The sequence below is a fragment of the Pseudopipra pipra genome, chromosome 6, assembly GCF_036250125.1.
Source record: "Pseudopipra pipra isolate bDixPip1 chromosome 6, bDixPip1.hap1, whole genome shotgun sequence".
NCBI lineage: Eukaryota > Metazoa > Chordata > Aves > Passeriformes > Pipridae > Pseudopipra > Pseudopipra pipra.
In genome coordinates this window covers 55,370,993-55,391,030 of record NC_087554.1, presented here as the reverse complement: position 1 = coordinate 55,391,030, position 20,038 = coordinate 55,370,993, and the positions used below count along the sequence as shown (strand labels likewise).

Sequence of the window (20,038 nt, the reverse complement as noted above, 5' to 3'; positions counted from 1 at the left end):
ATTTATTTCTGTAAGAGTATTGTAGGGCTTCTTACTTGAAAATGATCTTCAGTAGCCTTGCCACCCATGTTAAGAACATTCAGAGAACTGGCACGCTTCATGCTGCAACCAGGACAGTGAACATGCAAGGATAAACCGATCAGAATGGCTGAAAACTAACAGCTCTAAAAACACAAGTACAACAACAAGCAATGCACAGTTAAGGGAGCGGGAACAATGCCCCAGAACTGATCTGAGGGACACTCTTTAAGGTAACTACAGAACTTCAAATATGTTCATATTTGGCTCTCAATTACACGTAAACCCAAAAAATTACAAGCTCTTTAGAGCTTAAACATTTCAGGCAACTAATTTAATTTCAACTCAAGATAAAAATGTCAATTTTTAAACCATATCAAATTAATACACTAACTTAGCATTGATTTTTAAATAACTAATTCTCAGTTTCAATTTTATGTGGCTTCTTTCAAAAGCATCAAAACATTCAGACAGTTTAGGAAAAAAATTCGTGAAACATAAATATGTCTGTCATGTAGGCAGCATTTACGCTAGAAAAGCTACAACAAAAGTTAGTTTTCTGCCTCATCTTCAGATAAAAAGCATTTTTAAATGTTTTATTTTAAACATTTTTAAGTGAAGAGAAACAAGACGGTTGCTGCTGTTAACTTTGGCTGTGCTTTTGGCTTTACAACACTCCAAGCAGTGATAAAAAGCACCCTGGAATATGGTGAAAGCAACAGATGAGGGAAAAAATCAATCACCTACACAGGAGCTACTGACAGTCAAAATATCACTGCATTAACTGCAATATCTATACAAAATTTAACAAAAATATTCTGACGTGTATGTAGTAAAATTCAACATCAGCCTTAAGATTCCTAAGGTGATGGTGACCACAACAGGAATGTCTGATGTCCTTTATCCCAGTGTCTGTCCATTACTCAGGATGTTCTGCGTTTGCTCCAATTTTTCATTAACTCTTTAACTAGTTCAAAACTACTAAACGAGAGCTTTGAATACGTATTTGATGAACAATTCACAGGACAAGCCCTAACCCTGCAGTGCTACCACAGCTTGAGACAACTGGCCTGTGCAAAGTTTCCAGTGCCTTCCAGTAACACGGAAAGGTTTATCCATACAGATCACGTTAGATATTAACCACTTTTTCTTTCTACTGAAGCAGGACCACTAACAGTCAAAGTCAAGCACGAGTTTTAAATGCTTTCATAAAGCAAAAGCTTAGCAGGACAATGAACCAAAACACTAACACAGACAACAGCTGCCACACAGCACAGGCTGACTGGTTTTTCCTAGTTACATCTGAATGTTTCAAAAGCCAGAAGCACACAATTTAAAATATTTGACATGAGTGTTAGCAACAACAAAGCAAGGACTCATGCATGGTGTACACCTCTCATTTATTCAAGGAAACAGGTACAACAGAGGTTATATGTGGAAGTCAAAGGAAGTTAATCTGTAAAACAAACAAAATGTTACAGAAAATTCTCCAAAAGAGCATAAAGGTTTATGGAAAACATTCCAGGGAAACAGAAAATCCATCAGTAATAATTTACACCCATATTTTAGGTTCTTGCTAAAGTGCCAATCAAAAAAAATTATTCACACCAGAGATACTGGCTTGCTTTTGGGTTGATTATTTGTTTGGGTTTGTTTAAAACAACATAGTTAAGAATTTAGTCTGGCAAATGCACTTTTAATTTCCTCCACGCTACAAACACAACTGTATAAAAAGCGTGCAGTTGTTTTTCTGGTGCCTAAGTAACAGCAATAACGAAAGCTTGGTTTGCCCTTTTAAATTAAAAATCTTAACTGTTCTGCTTTATGATCGAAATTTTCGAAGTGAAAAAATAACACTGATTAAGCAAAGTTAAATTATTACAGAACTGAATTTTGAAATATGATAAAGAAATGATACTTCGCTTCAGGTATTGAATGTTTCAAAGGACAGTTTTAAGATATTTGTCTTTTGTCAAAAAGGCTTTTGCATGACTGTAAAGAAAACTTCCCTGATGAGTTTTCCACTTTATTCTCTTCAACGTTCTGTATCAAGCAACAGCATGAAAACTAAGTCTTTCTTTCATCCTGTTATATTAGTGCATTGCTATTCAAACACTTCTTACTCAGAATCACACCAGCACTATCAATTCCTGTTTACAGAAGCAGAGTATGAACAAGAGGTGTAAATCAACTCCAAAACAAAGTCTTCCTAGAGACACAGGCAGGGAATGCACCGGTAAGGAGGGAGGCACACAAATCTTCTACCCAGAGTGGCTGATTTCACAGCAAGAATTATTTATATGTGTGCTATGTCACTACCGTAATATTCAGCTATCAAACACACTAAACCCAAAAGGTCTGCATTATAAAAACTGAATATCTCTTCTGTTAAACTCGGAGGCAGAAAAAAGATTTATTTACTGAAGTTTCTTCAGAAAATGAAATCAAAATGATTCCTTGGAATATCAATATGTACAGCTATGCTTCATGATCTACAAAGCTGGTGTTTAATACCAGCAATCTTTGCATTTGATATTAAAACCAGCTAATATAAATTAGGATTTTAAAAGTCTATTTATTACAAGAACAGAAATTATAGTATTTATTGTCTTACACATTCAAAGTGACTATCTACATAAAAGCCTGTCAACGCAATACACTTACTGAAAGTTTTAAGAGTAAATTATCCTTTGAGAACTATGGTGACATGTAAAAAACAAGAATATTTTATCAGTAAGGAAAAGCAAGAAAGATATTGCTCTGCTTTCAAGTTTGTTTCACATTTCTGCCTTTATCTGAGGAAATCTCACCTGGTGCTACAGACCCCACAATGTGATTGTTAATGTTGGTAGATGACTTTTACATGGGTCAGGTAACACAACTGAAGTGCAAACAGTAACAAGGCAAGTGAGTTCTTGCAGGACACTGCAAAGCCAAATGTCTTCAGTTATACATAACCATAATTTTCTACACCTATAATCACAGGGTTACTTTACCTTCAGAAAGAGTCAGCTACAAATACTATAGAGAACAAGGAACAAAACTCCTGGCTTTTATGGAACTGAAAACCTTTCCACGTCTCACAAAAACGAGGAGAAAATGCAGAATTAGCTATGGATATATGTATCTATTTATAAAAGAATATATCTGAACTATAATGTAGGAACTCTGGACAGAACTGAACAGAAACAGAAACCCAACATATAAAAATGTTAATACTGAAGAAAAGAAGGAAATCCCTTTTATTCTATTTTGGCTTGCCTTTGTTCGTTTTCCCCAAAGGATTTTACATTTACACATTTCCTTCTTCTAATCCCATGCTTTTCACAGCTTATTCCAAATTTATCATCTCAGAGGTAGTTCTTAGTAATGTATCAATAAATGCAAAGGGATTTTTGATCTTGAATTCCATTCAGTGCCTGCAACATCAAGTCTCTGGCAGTGAAATTTTAAGTAATAATTCTAAAAATCAGGCTGAATTTGAAACAGATATGTGACGAAGCTAATTCTACATGTACTGCAGCTGTACACAAGGCTTTACAGCCACATAAAAACAATAAGGCAAAACTTCACTGGAGCACTTACAGAAACACAGCGAGAACCTGCCTCCAGGTCACTGTCTCAAGTTACATCATAATCATCTACTACACTCCCCAGAGTCAGTTGCTCCAAGTTCTCCAATGTGACTGTTTTAAGTATAAGTTCACACTGTCACAGAGTTTCCTGTCAACTAAATGAGTTCCAGTTTTCCACAGCAAGGGCAAAAAACCCTACAAAACTGATTGAAATTATGTTGGGGGTGAGGGTGAACACTCACAAGTGCCATTATGAAAAACAGTAGGTGCATTTTAACATTTCTCTGCAGCAGTCATGAGAAATGATTTTATGGATTTATTAGAAATATTAGACATTTTCAAATCCATAATCTTATAGGAAATAGGAAAGAGTGAGCAGTCAGACTCATTAAAATTTGAATTTTTACCACTGACTTTGCTGAGGCCAAAATATTAATGAGATGCAGAATTAGGTTCAAGTTTTTCAACATTTTTCTCTGCTCTCTGACATCTGAGTTTTCCAAAAACAGAAACTGAGAAGGGCTCAAGTTGGTAATTCTCTTTATACCCACAGGAATATATAAAGCTGTATCAAGAATATCAAGAAGATTGTGGGTTCACGGTATTCAGGCTTTACTGTAAAACTCAGTAACATATATTATTCTCCACTGCTGTGTGAAAAGGATAAAGTTTCAGATAACTAACACTTATTGATAATTCTACGACGCTTTTCTAATCTTCAAGTAGCTAAAGCAGTAAAAAGGAAAAAAAATATTGTTAAAACTGAGTTAACTCTTAAAAGCAGATATAATTCCTTGGATGTTACAGAACTTACAATGAAAGTTTTAAGAAATAGTTTCCTATTTTATTTTTCTTTGAGATATAACTCTGTATGATATGCAGGTGCTAAGCAGGGAAGAAAACACTGCCCTAGGTACTACACCAGGCTACAGTGGGGGCACAGATGGAGGAGACACCAGCACAGCTAAGAACAGATAGTTACCCTGGGTTCTTTGGTTCACTGTCCCGGGAATTTCCTCCCTTCAGCTTCCTAACCAGCTTCTCACTGCTGCGTCTAAGGGAAGCACGAAGCTTGCTAAAGGAACCACTGCGCTTTAGAGATCCAGTGCCATCCTGAAAGAAATTGAACACATGTGAAACTGCAAGAGGTTGTTGCCCTCCCCCTGACATGGCTCCAGAACGTTTCGTTGATGAATTATTGTATTTTAACTGCTATTAATATATACTTATACCATATACAATTACCTAAACACGTAACACCATATAGCTACGACTTTACCAAAACAAAAGGGTTCCTTCCAGAGCGTAACACAGATTTCTAAAGGTGAAGACATGCCCAAGCCATGATTCATAATAACTAATAAAACCCCACCACAGTAGTCCAACAATTCACCACCACCATGTCACCATTTCACATGAGCACACCGTGGTTAACAGAGTACAGAGCCCCGAGCAAAAGCATTCCATCAAAGAGAAAAACTGTTTTGTTCTTTCTAAACATCTACATTACTTGCAAATATGTTTAATTAATCCTAAAATCCCTAAACAAAATATATTTCTGATCAGAAACACCCATAGTCAAATTCTGGTGCTTTGTTTTAACTTTCCACCAAAGAAAACATAAAACACAATGAAATTAATTTTTCATATACTGCATTCATGTTTTACACTGCTGTGCTGACCTAGAGAAACTCCTGACTGACCACAATTCTATTTTTAAATGTTTTACTCTTAAAAAGATCCCAACAGTTTAGTAAGATTAGAAGTGACCACTTCCTACTTCATAGAAAACATAGGTGATTATGAAAGAAGAGTTGTGAAAGAAAAAAGCACTACTAAGCAAAGACAGACACCTGAGTTGGAGTGAGTTTATTAGAAGTTAGAAAGACAAATACACAAATCACTGAACACCAAGATTAGTAGAGAAAAGCATAATTGCCAAAATCTCACACAAAGACTAAACAGCAATGCTACTTTAGAATAATCATAAGTGAAGACATCCAGAGTTCCATATTGATGTTAACCATATAATAGGTCTCTAAATACATTTTAAAGCACTTGGAGAACATGCCTTACTTTTATGGGTTTGGTTTTTCTCCTGTAAAGATCACCATCATGCCATTTCAATAATACCTTGTGTGATACTTTTAACTACCTTTATTCCATAGTGAACAGCTACTTATAAAGGTCATTGTTACTTGTCTGGGTTTTGTTTTTTTTTTTTTACTAATGTATTACACAGCAAATGGTTGTAATAACATTTTGTATGACTAGATACATATCTGGCAAAGCTACACATGTACAGAAATAGAAAACCAAAAAAAGACACCAGCACTGAAGGAATGGCCAGTTTACAGGGAAGTGTAGCTCTGACAAGAATCTTAAGGGGTTTGCTAAAACACAGCAGTCAGTACTGAAGAGAGAAGTTAAAGCTTGAAGATGGTGCACGCCCGTCATGCAGGAGACAGTATAAGAATCACAAAAGGCATCTAGGCCTGTCAGAAACGGAGAGAGAAAAACTGAATGAAACTGTTGGGAAAAATTCAACAGTTTTCAATTTTGAACAGTTATGTTTACAGTATTTCTAGGTCACATTCAAAAGCTTTGGAGTCCAGGGTGAGTGTTTGGACGGCCCTTAAGCACAAAGTGCAGGCTCTTGTAAATACCAGAACCTACATCTTTATACAGCTTCACCTACATCACTGATATGGGACTGACAGATGAGCATGACATATGCTGTGCATTCCTTAAGTTAGCATTTGTATAAAATGCAAAACACCTTTAAGAAGGGATAGCTTTAGTATTACATTTTGTCAACAAAAAAAAAAATTATTTTTTCCAGCTGACATTAACACAAAAATAAAAATAAAATAAATAAATAAACAAAAGAGAAGCAAGGAACAGAGCAAGGTGCATTCATTTCAGCTTTAACTTCTGTCGGGAATTTTCCCTGGAAAAAAAAGTGCAAGAAGAAAGAAGTCTTCACCAAACCTCCAGACAAAATTCTGTTCATGCTTTAAGGAACTAAAATCCAACTGTCCCAGGTAAATTCAGTTTCACAAGTATTTTTTAGAACATATCTGTGTGTGTGTATATATATATATATACATAATCCAAGTGGAATTTTCTCTGCTTTCCCTTATGCAGTGAGGCAGCTGAAAGAATCCACCTTTAAAATAAATTGTGGTTCAATTTACACATTTTCCCTCTTGGTCTAAGTATAGAGACTATTACTGATAAGCTTAAGATACCTGTCTTGAGAGCCTTTACCTGTAACAACTGGAGTGAACAGTAATTAAAATTATCCTTGGAAATGGCAAAATGCCTTGCTACCAAGTGATCAGAAGATCAAAATCTGAGTACTTCTGTTTCAAACTACATCGCATATATTGTTCACACTTTTAAAAACAGACTTCAGCTTTACAGGATTGATTAAACTGAAGTCTAAATTCCAACTAGAAGCACGAGATGAGTGAAAAGGCTAATTATTCCTACAGTCTGAAACCAGCAATACTATAGTAGTGATAATCATCCAAAGAACAAAGGCAAGACAAATTTGGTAGGTACAGAGTATAACTCTAAAGTAAACCTAATCAGTACATTAGGAGTAAGCAGACGAGCTTTTGGGTACTTCGAATCTGAAATAAGAACATCAAACTCCCAAGTTAAACACTGACTGCATGATTAACAAAACACCTTTAAAACATAAGTTCAGGATAAAAAAAAAATTCCTAAATCTTCAAAGTAAACAAAGAAACAAACAAAAAAAAACCCAGGAGATTTTTATGGCAAAGTTTAATTGACAATGTTTATGTCATTCAGAATGAGAATCACCTTATTACTTTTGCTTACACCTCCCCATTATCACCATCTCCTGTACTTTGTAGTTGTCAGCTACAATGTCCCTCTGACTGTCTGACACTTACAAAACAAGAGCAGCTCTCATTAACAGTGAAATTTACTGCTTTCATTTCACATCTGGAAGTGGGCTTATGCGCCCAAAAGTCTTTTTGAAGCATATGGGTTAGAGTAAGAAAAGATGCTTCCTCACACTAAGAACATTCTCTTAAATTAAGTACCACAAAGATTTTTATTGCAATGGGCTGCAAGATCAATTTACAAAAATGCCAATTACAGATAATCACTGTTCTTTTTTATATACAAATATAAGGGATTCAAATCTTGGCCTTTCTACCTTAAATTTTTAAGGCCAAGTATTTCTTTGGATGGATTCATAAGAAACATGTTTATGCACTATAACAACCTCACTTAATGTATCTGCTTTAATAGTTAATGGCTGATTTACCTCAATAGGTATTTCAGTTCTTTTGTAAGAATGCAAGACTTTACATCAAAGTATACAATGCTTAATATGGATCACATTACATATGGAAGGCACTTAATTACATCTTCCAGCAAAATTTTTTCGTTGAAGTTTGTCACTTTACACACTCCAACAATTCTTTCTGACAGCCAAAGAGCAGGAGTCAGCTTGACCACTTCCAAAGAATTTAAATGGAAAAGGCAGGCCTGTCTTCAGGCTCTGCATCCAGAAGTCAAAGATTCTACTACACTTTATGAATCAGAATATTTTGTCTGGAGGGAACACACAAGGGTGAAAAAACTACACAATATGAAGTAGAGGGAAGAACACCACTGAGAGAGAAACACTCGCAGGGTAGAGGGAGAGAGAGTTGCCCACTTCATGTAAAACATGTAATACAAAACATCTTCTCTTAAGGGGGAGGGGGGAAAGAAATAACGAAGATGAGAATAAAGCAATGCCACTTCAGCACACTAAAAATGAGGTTTGTTTACCCTGAGAAGTCAAAATTTAATTTTTCAGATCAATAAATTTTATCACTGAGTTTGACCTAGAAATACTGTCTATTGCTTTTCCCCAGAAGGCCCTTTCCATCCAAAACCTGCATGCATGTTTAATTTATGTCAATAACAGAAAAAAGTTTAATCCATTTAGAACATATAGTCATGCAAAGTACAGTGAAAATTAAGGGAGGAGTACAGTACACAGTTCTAATGCTGAATGGGCAAAATGAGAATTAAAGAGAGTTATCCAACCTGACTTTGGCTTTATTAATGATGCAGTATTATTCACAGTAGATGCTGATTGACTGTCTTGGCACTGAGAACACCAATGCCAAGAAAACAATAAAGAGACAAAAGCAAAGATGGAAAGAACATTCTCCTTTAAGACTAAAGCACTATGTGTTTTACCAAGGTTTCTTTGGAATGCTTTGTCTTATGTGGCCAACAAAAAGATGGGAAAAAAAAGATTGCTATTGTAAGAGAAATGAAGCTTCAGAACACTCAATATTGCAAAGTAGGCTACTTCCCCTCCCATACAGCAAAAGCAACACCACTTTTATAAACTAACAGAGTAATTTCAGCAGAACTACAGCTGGGAGTTAGTTAACAGTACAATATATATCCCATTGCTGGCAATGGGATAAAGCATGGGAAAGCTGGTGACAGAAGCAAACAACTACATAAGCCAGACCAAAAACTGAAAGCTTGCACTGTCTTTCAAATTAAAGGAAAACAATGGTTAGAAAAATGCACATGAAATAATCACATTGTATATATGTTTTTACTTTATGATGATCAGTGTAACACAGTGAAGCCAATATATGGGAAACAAACAGGAACAAGCCCTCACTCCAGTCAAATTTTAATATGGGGAAAGGGGTATTAATTTCAATTAAGAAACATGAAGTCACCATCACATTGGTATGTGATGGCACTGCCTCTTAAAATGGACTGTACAGCAGCTTGAAAAGTTACATTCCTTCCTCCAGCAAGCTGGGTAAGGAGGAGATTGGAATTATTTTAGTGTTAGACTAGTCACTTTATTTTAAAACAGCTAACACTCAAAACATTTCCATAGCAAATGGTCTTTGTGATTCCAACTGATGCAGTATTTTTAAAGAAACATTTAAATTACGGGCAAATATGGCATCGAAGGGAAAAAAGCAAAAGTAAGTTAATTGCCAGAATATTTCTACCAGTAAAAGAAACCACTGACAAGCAATTGTACACCAGACCACCACCAGGACATTCAATCAGCATTAAACAACTTGGCATTAAATACAACTGCTTGGGATTCTTGCAGAAATGTCACCACTCAGGACAACAACAGAAAGGATGTTTTAAAATCTTAAAATATTACGATTTTTTTAACATTATGAATAGGCAAAACGTTAATTCTTCATTTCTTAATTGATTCTGCAAAATTGCAAAATACAAAGTAGATCAACCATAAAAAAGAAAAAAAAAACCAACAAAAAAACCAACAAAGTACTGAAAGCACAACAGGCTGGTGGGTGGACAACCACGTTTGTCAGGGTGGTGATTTCTCTAGGCTATGTTCTAAACTGTGTACTGTACTTACCCCGTTCCACTCTACGCTCATACTCACTTCCTCGCCTCCGTCAGGGCCACTCTCGTACTTTACCACATCCACGTTGAGGCTTTCCCGGCTCCGCCTTTTCTCTATGCTCTCAGGGTCATTCAGCACTTCAGCAACTCTCTGTTTGTGAACATTGTCAAGACCCTGAGAATTAGATAAAACGGGAAGAGGCTTTATCTTGTTACAAGCTGCATTAATCTACAACTTACACACTGCAAAAATCAACACAGTGTGAAGGGGACGGACAGTTCTGGTAGTCTGAGAATTCAGTGACTTCACATTCTTTTCCTCCTTTCTTATCACTTGTCTAAGCCTCATGGTGTTTGTGTCACTTACCTGAAGCCATCTGGCCACCAGCTAAATATTTAAGCAATTTATAGGTCATGAATAGTCAATGCAATCCTTAAGTTATCCACCTATCAAATGGAGCAGCCCTCACCCACCTTTGGAAAGACCATTGCAGGTGTCTGAATATCTAATACCTAAGAAGCAGGTTGTGTTATTTAAAAATACTGACATATGACACTTAGCACTGTAGGACAATTTAATCCTTCAAAAAAAATAAAATAGCAAATAAGCTTATAATAAACAGATTACATATGTGTCAATAAAATACATTTACTTTGTGGTAAAGAATGTCCATCAACTATCAAATAATCCTTTAAATATCTTAAAAGTGCTAAAGTACCTCCTATGAAAATCCTGCATTAAAAATAAAGGCAAAATCTTTAACACACAAACTACAAAATAGCAAAGCTCAAACCATACTTATTTTCAGTTTTGTTTTCTTTACAGTAAACCTACTCCACATCATAAAGATGTAAACCTACTCCACATCATAAAGAGTATTTGCTAATAGGAAGAGATTCCAGATGAATGCCTTACACTTGAGAACATATTCTGCATCTTTTACAGTACAGCACTAGCAGCAAATGCAGCAGGGATCTGTGTGACAAACCCATAACATTGACCACAATACAGAAAGTGAAAAGGATGTCAAAATTCTCAAAAGTCCATGAATAACAATGAAAGTTGTTTTAGTGGCACGGAGAAATCAGGTCCTTGGTTCCCATACAGTTTACTCCTAACTGAGGAGCTGAACAGCTCATCCTAACGGAATTCTACATGAAACCAACACATACTGATGGTGTATTTTCGCTTCCCCGTGGGTGCAGGGTGCAGAAAGTGGCTGCAGCTCTCAGACAGCAGAGAAGCAAAGGCTCACAACGGCTTTTGCACCAATCCTTCAGCAGCACAGACCACAAAGTGTGTAAAACAGAGTCCAGGTCTGTTCCAAAGCTATCATCTCTCACTTATCTCACATGTGAAAAAAATCAAATAATGAAAGGTCAGGAGACTGCACCTTCTCAGTTTATTCAGTTCTGTCATGAAAGACAAAGGACAAAGAACACTACTGGTCTTCAAAAGTCTAGCACAGATATCCCACCCAGCAGCTACAGCAAACAAAATTTGCATGAAGGAGAACAGAGATGTGGAAAACTGATGCTTTTCCACACCTGGGAACAAAGGTACCTCTTTGCTTTTAGCCCAAAAGCAGAAATGTATTAACCCTGTTTGTCCTCCTTGAATGACCTAGAATAAAAACATAGTGTTTAAATGCTGCCAGTAACACAACCCTCTTTCCTGCATGTCTAAAACTAGTGCTGTGTTTACCGTCATATATTATGGATTAATGGTATGGGTGGTATATGATGCACAATGAAAATCTGAAGCTTGCTTAATAATAAAGTGTTATCAGCAAGTCACCAGCAGCCTCTAAGGAAAATGGAGACAAGGAAGAGTTTTTGCAGTGGTACTGACAAGCCAGAAGAGGGATGATTAAATAGGGACTCTAAAAAAGAGACTTTCTCCAATAGCAAGAGCCTTAATTCCCAAATAATCAATTCCACGCTTCCCAATAAAAATTTGAACTTGAAAATCTGGTAGTCTGATTTTTGGGTTTTTTTCCTAATATAAAGAAGGAAACAAACATAACAACATGTTAAGTTTGCTTCCAGGCTTCTTAGTTACTATTATATTATGCCAATTTATCCTGGTTGTATCTGTTCATGCTAAAAAGTTATCTTGTGTAATGGCAACAGTAAAACCAAGAACCAAAGCAAGTTATGTTAAGATGCAGTGCATGTTCATTTCTTATTTTCAAATCATATTTGAATGAGACACTCTGAAAATGGACCTTCAGTAAAAGTATGTGAAAATCATCTTCAGTAAAAGAAAGTATCTGTATCAACTATTCTCCCCCACTCCTTGAATTTTCTTTGCTGAAGAACTTTTCTCCCAGATTTATACTTTCTTCTTACCAGTTTCATTCCAATTCTTTGGCAAACACTCACAGGTTTTCCATTCTTTTTTATGGAAGAAAGAACTTAGGCCACCTTATATCAAAGGGAGCTGTTGCTGAATTCACTAAAAGAGCATGAGGTTTGCCAGGAACTTTTTTACTCTCTCCCTTTTCCAGACATCTATTTCTATATACATCAAACACTGCAGTATCATTCTTTAAAAAACAACTTCAAATCACTATAACCAATAAAAAACCAGTACATTATCAATAAAGACATGGTCCATCACCTAAGTCCATTCACTTCAATTTAGAAATTAAGTTTAGAATTCTAAATGGACATATAAAGAAAAAAACCCCCCACAACAAAACAAGACACTTCTGATAAAAATACAAGTCTTATTTGTTATTGTATACATACTGAAATTAAAATTGAACTTCCATGTTATTTACTTATATTTACTTACTTTGCTTTCCATTTTAACATTGACTGACAACACGTTTTTTGTCCAGTCTTACATACTTTCAAATCATCCAAAAAGGAAAGAAAAAAAAAAAGCCAATAAAATCCCAACAAAAACAAAGTCTCTTGTACCTTCTAAGAGAAGGGAGAAAGGGTTACTTGAACAGTAGATTTGAGAGCTCAAAGACAGCACAGGACTTCCCCACATTAAAAGCAAGTCCCCGCTTATACTGTAATTTTATCACCACTTCAGTCAGAGGTCAACACCAGGCACAAGACACTGAATAGCTCCAAGTTTATATATTCTGTAGGTGTGACACTGAAGTTGAAAATCTGCATGACCACAATGCAGAAACATCATTCAGGTGAATTTTCATACTTGCCTGTTTACGAGATCTCATTGCTGCCTCTTCTAATGTTTCAGCAGCTTCAAATTTGCCCTGTCGTCTGTAAAGTGCCCCAAGGTTCTTTAAAGTAGTTGTTACTGTTGGACTATTTAAAGAAAAAAAAACAAGAAAAAGACTTATGTATATACACACACACACAAACTCTTCTCAGTTCACTAATAAAAACTTAAATTAAGAAAGTATTTATCATATTTTTTGTAATAATTTATTGTCTCTCTTGACATACACTATACTGTACTTCATGTACATGGAATAACCTGCTGATCCCTTTCAAAGTGCATTAACAGCTCACACTGGGATTAGTCAACATCCCTGAAACTAGAGTGCTATGTCCTTGTGTTCCTCAGCTGCATCTCAAGGTGAAAATTTAGCTCTAGAGGAGCGTGTCCAACTGAATAATTGTGAAGCTTCCAGAAAATGTGCTTATTCATGCATACAGTGACTATTACTCTAGCATGTGTTAGTCACAGAAGTAATTAACAGTTTCTTTCACCAGCTTTTATTTAATACCTATTTGCAGTTTCTGTGCATTCAAACTGTCCTTGAATAACAAAAGAAAAAAAATTTGCCTGTTCCATTAACAGGTCTCACACTCCAACAAGGCATTTTTGTTTCAATGGCACAAAATTAGCTCAGTCACAGTATTGTTGTGTGCAGTTTTGCTCCAGTAACAGCAGAGAAAAGATTTTCTCATGCATTAGAATGAACTAGTACATGAAAAACAAACCAACAAAACACACTGCACCCAGAATTCAGGATGGATTAAAAAAGAGCAGATTTCAGTACAAAGGTTCTGATGCTTGTTAAATAGGAGAATTCAAACACTCAAGAAACTAAAAACCCTCACTGATAATCAGTACTAGTTGCAGGTTTTTTCACAATTGTACCACCTGCACATTAAAAAATTGCAGTAATGGAACAAAATTAAAGCAAACAAAACATATTTCACCAAGTATAATCCAAGCTGAAGTCCTTATTTCTCTTACTGCACTTTAAAGTATGTGCTTTCGTTAACACAACTATATTCTTCAAGCTTTAGAAACTCAAATAGCGCTTAACTGCAGCAGTTTAACTTTGTTTTCTTGTGCCAGCTAAGTAACTAAAGGCTTAGTTATTTACACAGACTCATTTCTGGCTCTCTTCAGAGGCCTTGATGGGGCAGAGAAGGCACGTAGGCCAACCAGCAGTACAGAAAGAAGGAATGGTGACCTGTGCTGCCACATGAAGGACTGCCAAGAACACAACTGGTGCAATTTTATGCCACTTACTAGATCTAACCAGCCTAGATTAAAAACAGCCTCAGGACTTGAAAACTGCTACTGTGTTCCTGAAACCCAGCCTTGAGCGCTGAATTTTTAAAACTATTTATAGTCCTAACCAAGTAGCTGGTTTGGTTTAATTTTTAAACATGCTTTAATCTGCAATATTGGGTATTGCTGTGTTGTTTGTCCTGTCAAGAAATTACCCACCTGTCAACTTTGCAAGCTTTGTACCAGCCACCATATTCTCCAAAAGATGTGCCATCTTTTTGCTTCCCCTAGAACAAAAGTATCATTGAAAAAAATGACTGATTTGCAACTTAAACAAGTAAAAGCTCAAAAAAAAGATTTACGACAATGGTCTTACTTTGCATTCTTCCCTCTCTTCTGCATGCATCCAGATAGGCTTATTTTCCTCTGGTGAAAGAGAAGAAAATATTTTATAGAACAACAAAACCACAAAGCATTCATTGTTTGATTTCTGAAATGAAGTTGTGAGCCAAGGAATTATACTATTACCACCACAAAAAAACTTACTGTCCATACTACAAGCAGCAGATAAATAAAACATGCACCTCTTCTTTTACAGTTTTACAATTGTCTTCTTTTCTTATCTGAACTTAGAAACAGTTATTTTTGAGAAGCTTTGAAGTCAATATATACCGCAACCAATTTGTCATGTGCCTAGTTCTGTGCTAGAAAACATGCACTTATTTCTTTTATCATAACAACTGCTCTGACATCTCCTAAGTGGTGCGTATGCTACTGTCATGCAATGCATTAAAAATTCTTTTCTGCAATTTATAGTTGATAAAATGCATGTGACTTCAATGTACAGTGTAATTCCCAATTTAAATGTATTTTCCTCAATCTTTAAATGTATACAAGGAAGACTTGCCTTGACAATGTCTTTATTTATATAATTAAAAATCCTGCATTGACATTTTCCTGTGACTGGAAAGTGACATGTATTTTTCTGTGTCCATAAAAATACCAAAATTGGGTTTGGTTGGGCATAAGATAAAAGGCAATTCATAAATCATAAACTACCAAGTCTACCTCATGTAAGAAAAACTCTGCTTTTGAACAAAAAATTACTGCTGCAGCTAAAAGCTTTCTTGATGAATGTACTTCAACCCTTCTACGTCCACTTTTAAGTCCACCTAAAGCAGACAACACTTTTAATCAGGGTACTACTGACTTCCTGCAAATTTTATTTCAAAATAACTACACAAATGAAACAAGGACTCAGTTTCTTACCATCTACAGAGCCAAACTCCCGTTCATGGGCGCGAGTAAGAATCTCTTTGTATAAAGTTTCCGCTTGCTTAAACTTGCCCTGTTTTAGATAGCAGGATGCCTAAAAACAAAATACCCCCCCAAAAGGTATCAGCACACCGCTTTATTTATCTTCATAAATAACAAATACAATAATAAATAATAAATACGTGATGAATAAAAGCGCATTTCAATCCATCAGAACATTTTTCTCGTGTTTAGTCTAGGAAAGGCCTACCAGATTGTTCTTTGTTTTCGCAACATTTGGGTCATCTGGTCCCAGCTTAGTTTGGTAGATTTCAAGTGCCCTCTGATAGTAGTATTCAACCTCCTCATATTTACCCTGGTTCTGGCATAGTAAAGCCAAATTATTTAATTGTTTGGCAACATCAGGGTGATCTTTCCCCAGGACCTGAAAATTAAACAGACTGTATTAAAACATTCTCTAATCATCATATCAGGGCCTAGAAATAAATAATTTAGAAATACCCTGTTACTTTTATGGTTCATCAGTTCAACAGGAGGATGACAAAAACAAAAGTTGCATTTGAAAAGTATGAAAATTACTGAACTCTATTACAAACTGAGAATGCTGTAGAACAACCCATAAGAGGAATAAAGTAAGTAATAAAAGTTACTTTAGTAGTAAAGGAGAGTATTATACCAAGCCTGAAGATACAGGCATTCAGTCTCATGGACTAAAATAAATATCCACATTGTCAGAGAACAATCAAAAATTTTAATGATGTTTCATTTTTTAATTCCAATGCTCTTGTCAAATCAAAGACTATCTAGCCATCAAATGGGAAAGAAAAATGTAAAGAAGGTTAATTACAAAATACAGAATTTAGTATATACTCAGAGTGCTCCAACAATCCTGTAGCACAACCAGAATTTCCCACTGTTTTGAACTTCAGAAACTGCTAACTACTAGGGCATTGCTAACTCTGTGGTTTATTTGGCAGATCTACCTAACCAAACAGTAAAAAAAAGAGTTGAACTTTGCCCTTTCCCTCAAAAAATCCATTCAAAGGTGCTGCATTTGGCACTCATACCTTTTCTCTGATTTCCAGAGCTCGCTTACACAGTGGTTCAGCTTCTTTGTACTTTCCCCGTTTACCATAAAGTACTGCAAGATTGTTTAGAGTTGCTGCCACCTGTCAACAGTAGAGAAATGTTAATCTCGCTGAAATTTGCTGATACAAATACCTGAAAAATGAACACATCTGCAAGGCATTTATGTTTTCAAATTTTCCATGCACAGGGTAGATCTCTTGAAATTTGCAAATAAAGAAATAATTATAATTAAAACACATACATACACAACAGAGGAAAGAAAAACCCAAAATCATGACATAAATTTGTTTCATTTTTGGAAATATCACTTAGTGCACACATCTTCCTGACACGTTCTTCTTTTACAAAGGAACCTCTCGCATCAATACTGTACTCAGAGCTGCCCTGCTTCCCACAGGCTACAAGAAGTGAGGCAGCACATGAATCATACAAAAAACTTGATTTACGTTTCATTTACGAGCAGCAGTAAAACAAATCAGAAGCGCCCCTTCAATCTGACTATAAGAGTGATTTCAGTAAGCAAACTAAAATCTTTCTTCACAAATTGATTTCCCATAGAAAATCCATGCAATTCAAAAATCAAGTATATGCAAGCCATTCACAGTGAAAACAGCACTGAATATAATGCTCAAAAGGCAGGATAAATACTTAAGAGAAAACAAAGGATGTCACACCGTGGTCTCCTACCTGTACTGTTTAAAGACAAGCCAGGTCATAAAAAAAACTTTCCTGTTAAGTTTGATATTAGAATTAGTTGAAAAAAAGTTCAGTAACAAACACAACCAAAATTATGATATTGTGTGTATACAAACCGCTGGATGATCTTTGCCCAAAGTCTTTTCACGGATAGCCAAGGCATCATTCAGGAGATTTGCTGCATCTTTGTATTTGTTCTGGTCTCTGAATTTTTAAAGAGACACAATCAATACTGGTGATTCAGAACAGAAAGTCATGAAAACTAAAGTGACTTCACTACTGGCCTAAAGATGCTACAACAAAAGAGGAGTAACTGAGAATATATTCAGAAATCAGGAAGTAAAAAACCTGAAGCCTGTAACCATAAAGTAGTTTGCTGCTTGGGGACTGTACTGAGCATGTACTATTTCTACACTGCTGTCCAATTTCTAGCTCTAGATTATCTCTAAGTCATCAAGACATGTCCTCTCATACACAAAAAGTAGCAAACCCAGCTTCATTCCCAAAGCCAAGGCACAGGCAAAAATACAGCAAGCTGTTTGACTTTTAAGTATAGGGAGACATGCAAATATTTCAGGACCCCCTTGACGGTTTTAATAATTAAAAAAAAAAAGGAAAATAAATTTAATGGAAAATAGAATAGTCAAAAAATGCTAGTCTGAACATCAAAAGGCTGTAGCCAAATACTAAGTATTTACTAAACTGGTATTTATCTGTGTCAGTATACAAACCTGTACACCAAAGCAAGTATGTTCAACATAGTGGCAACATCAGGATGGTCATGACCCGAAGTCTTCTCCAGATCTTCAAGAGCTTGTTTACAGAGAGGCACAGCAACCTCATATCTCCCTTGGGAAGCGTACTGAATAACAAGATTATGAAGGGTCCGTAATCTTGCTGGAATTTCATAGCCACCTTGTTGGGCAGCAGCTGCTGCACTGCTATGCTGCTGTTGAACTGAAAGAAATCAGCAAGGTTTCAAGTTGATTAAAAGATGACTGTAACTAAAATATCTTACTGCTCAATGACACAGTGAGACTCACTGAATTTTATTTCTTCAATGCACAGCATTAATATCAGAGCATACTTCACAGCAGCCATGCTGTCTTGAACAGTGACAGTGCAAATATGACCATTTTATTCTTCATGTTCTTTCCAGTATCATGTTATTTTACAATTCTAAAGGGCCAAATGTAATAAACTAACAGAGAAAGTCGGAAACTCAGCTCATCAAACCATTAACAGTTCTCAAGATTGTATGATAATTTTGCACTTACAAATATCAGTGTTTCCCCATGGAAAGGAACACTAACATAGAAAAGATGAACACCTGCAGAAAAGCTCAATGATTTGTCCTTTCTCCTTGATTCTCCTCTAAAGATACAAATTTTTTTTGTTTCCCTTTGTTTGCTATGCCAAGGAGCACTTAAGGTTGGCACATAAAGGACTAAAACACCCTGGATGCCAGAAATAACAACTGCCAGAGAAAAAGGCAATGAGTCATCAAAGCCAACCTTCAGGTTTTACTTACTAACATCAGGCTTAGCGACTTATTTGCCAGGGGGTCTTAACCTTTGGTTGTTGCAACCCTCACTCTCCCACTCCCTGAAAAATCTACTCCTCCTTTTCTCTTCACCTGAGAGATTCCTGAGGAGATTTAGAAAATTTCTTCTAACTCATTTTCATTAAATTCTAAGAACGCACAGGATAAGGATTCCAGCCAAGAGTCTGACTTTCTCCTCTCCTTTCTATTACACAAGAAACACTCTTATGGCAAGTGGGAGTCTTTTTATGTCAGTGGAATCACACAATTCCAAGCCTATGCCCACAGTCGCTGCCTGCCAAAGCACCAAAGCATTCCAGCATTTTTCTGGGAGGTCAGAGAGTTAACATGTCATCTTTGTCTTTTGTAAAGCAAAATAAGGGACATGACTACGTGGGTATATGGCCAGCTTTGCTATTCACCTTTTCTACTACAAAATTCTAGGGAAGGATGAGCTAAGGAAGGAGGTCATGATCAACACTAACCTATTGTAAACTCTCCAAGCCTTCCTTTCGTTGCTGGCTATGGACAGCATTACCATGCTGTTAAAAATGCAGTGTGCCTTGTGTGCATGCCCAAAAAGGAAATTTGAAACTGTGGATTGCAAAGGTGGGTCACTTCAGACATTTTTCCTGAAGTCATTTGTCTACTAAGAACCATTCTGCTCCTGGCATACTGCACAGGCACTACAATATCAATACCTTATATAATACCAGCTGTACACCCACACAAAAAGCACATTTTACTAAGCAAGGCTTATCTGCTAATGCCTTTTTTCAATCCCACTACCAAACCTCTACTTCAAACTCCACTGCATATTCCTCAGCCCTTCTGACCTGAAGACAAACAATACTTCCAGAATGAGTAGTAAAACTAAGGCAGACAATCTCAGCAAAGGACAAAAGACTATATGAAAAAGACTTCATACAGAAACCTGCCATAAAAATCTTAGATCATTAAAAAGGTCATTAACAGAATTCACGGAATTTGGTC

General features: G+C 36.1%; 1 protein-coding gene across 8 annotated transcripts in view; it reads right to left on the bottom strand.

The window, feature by feature from the left end:
• Window positions 1-20,038, bottom strand: part of KLC1 (kinesin light chain 1) — a 66,540-nt gene that overhangs the window by 1,424 nt on the left and 45,078 nt on the right. For 2 of the 8 annotated variants that reach the window (XM_064659292.1, XM_064659291.1), the window contains exons 5-15: window positions 18,234-18,459; window positions 17,619-17,706; window positions 16,785-16,886; window positions 15,968-16,141; window positions 15,712-15,811; window positions 14,819-14,868; window positions 14,662-14,729; window positions 13,169-13,277; window positions 10,003-10,164; window positions 4,576-4,706; window positions 36-102 (exon numbers count right to left, since the gene is read on the bottom strand). In XM_064659292.1, coding sequence (XP_064515362.1) covers window positions 36-102; window positions 4,576-4,706; window positions 10,003-10,164; window positions 13,169-13,277; window positions 14,662-14,729; window positions 14,819-14,868; window positions 15,712-15,811; window positions 15,968-16,141; window positions 16,785-16,886; window positions 17,619-17,706; window positions 18,234-18,459 — 1,277 coding nt within the window. Of the gene's footprint in view, window positions 1-35; window positions 103-4,575; window positions 4,707-5,447; window positions 6,089-10,002; window positions 10,165-13,164; window positions 13,278-14,661; window positions 14,730-14,818; window positions 14,869-15,711; window positions 15,812-15,967; window positions 16,142-16,784; window positions 16,887-17,618; window positions 17,707-18,233; window positions 18,460-20,038 lie in introns of those variants that run through there. The other 6 variants (XM_064659293.1, XM_064659294.1, XM_064659295.1 and 3 more) reach the window with 6 other exon arrangements.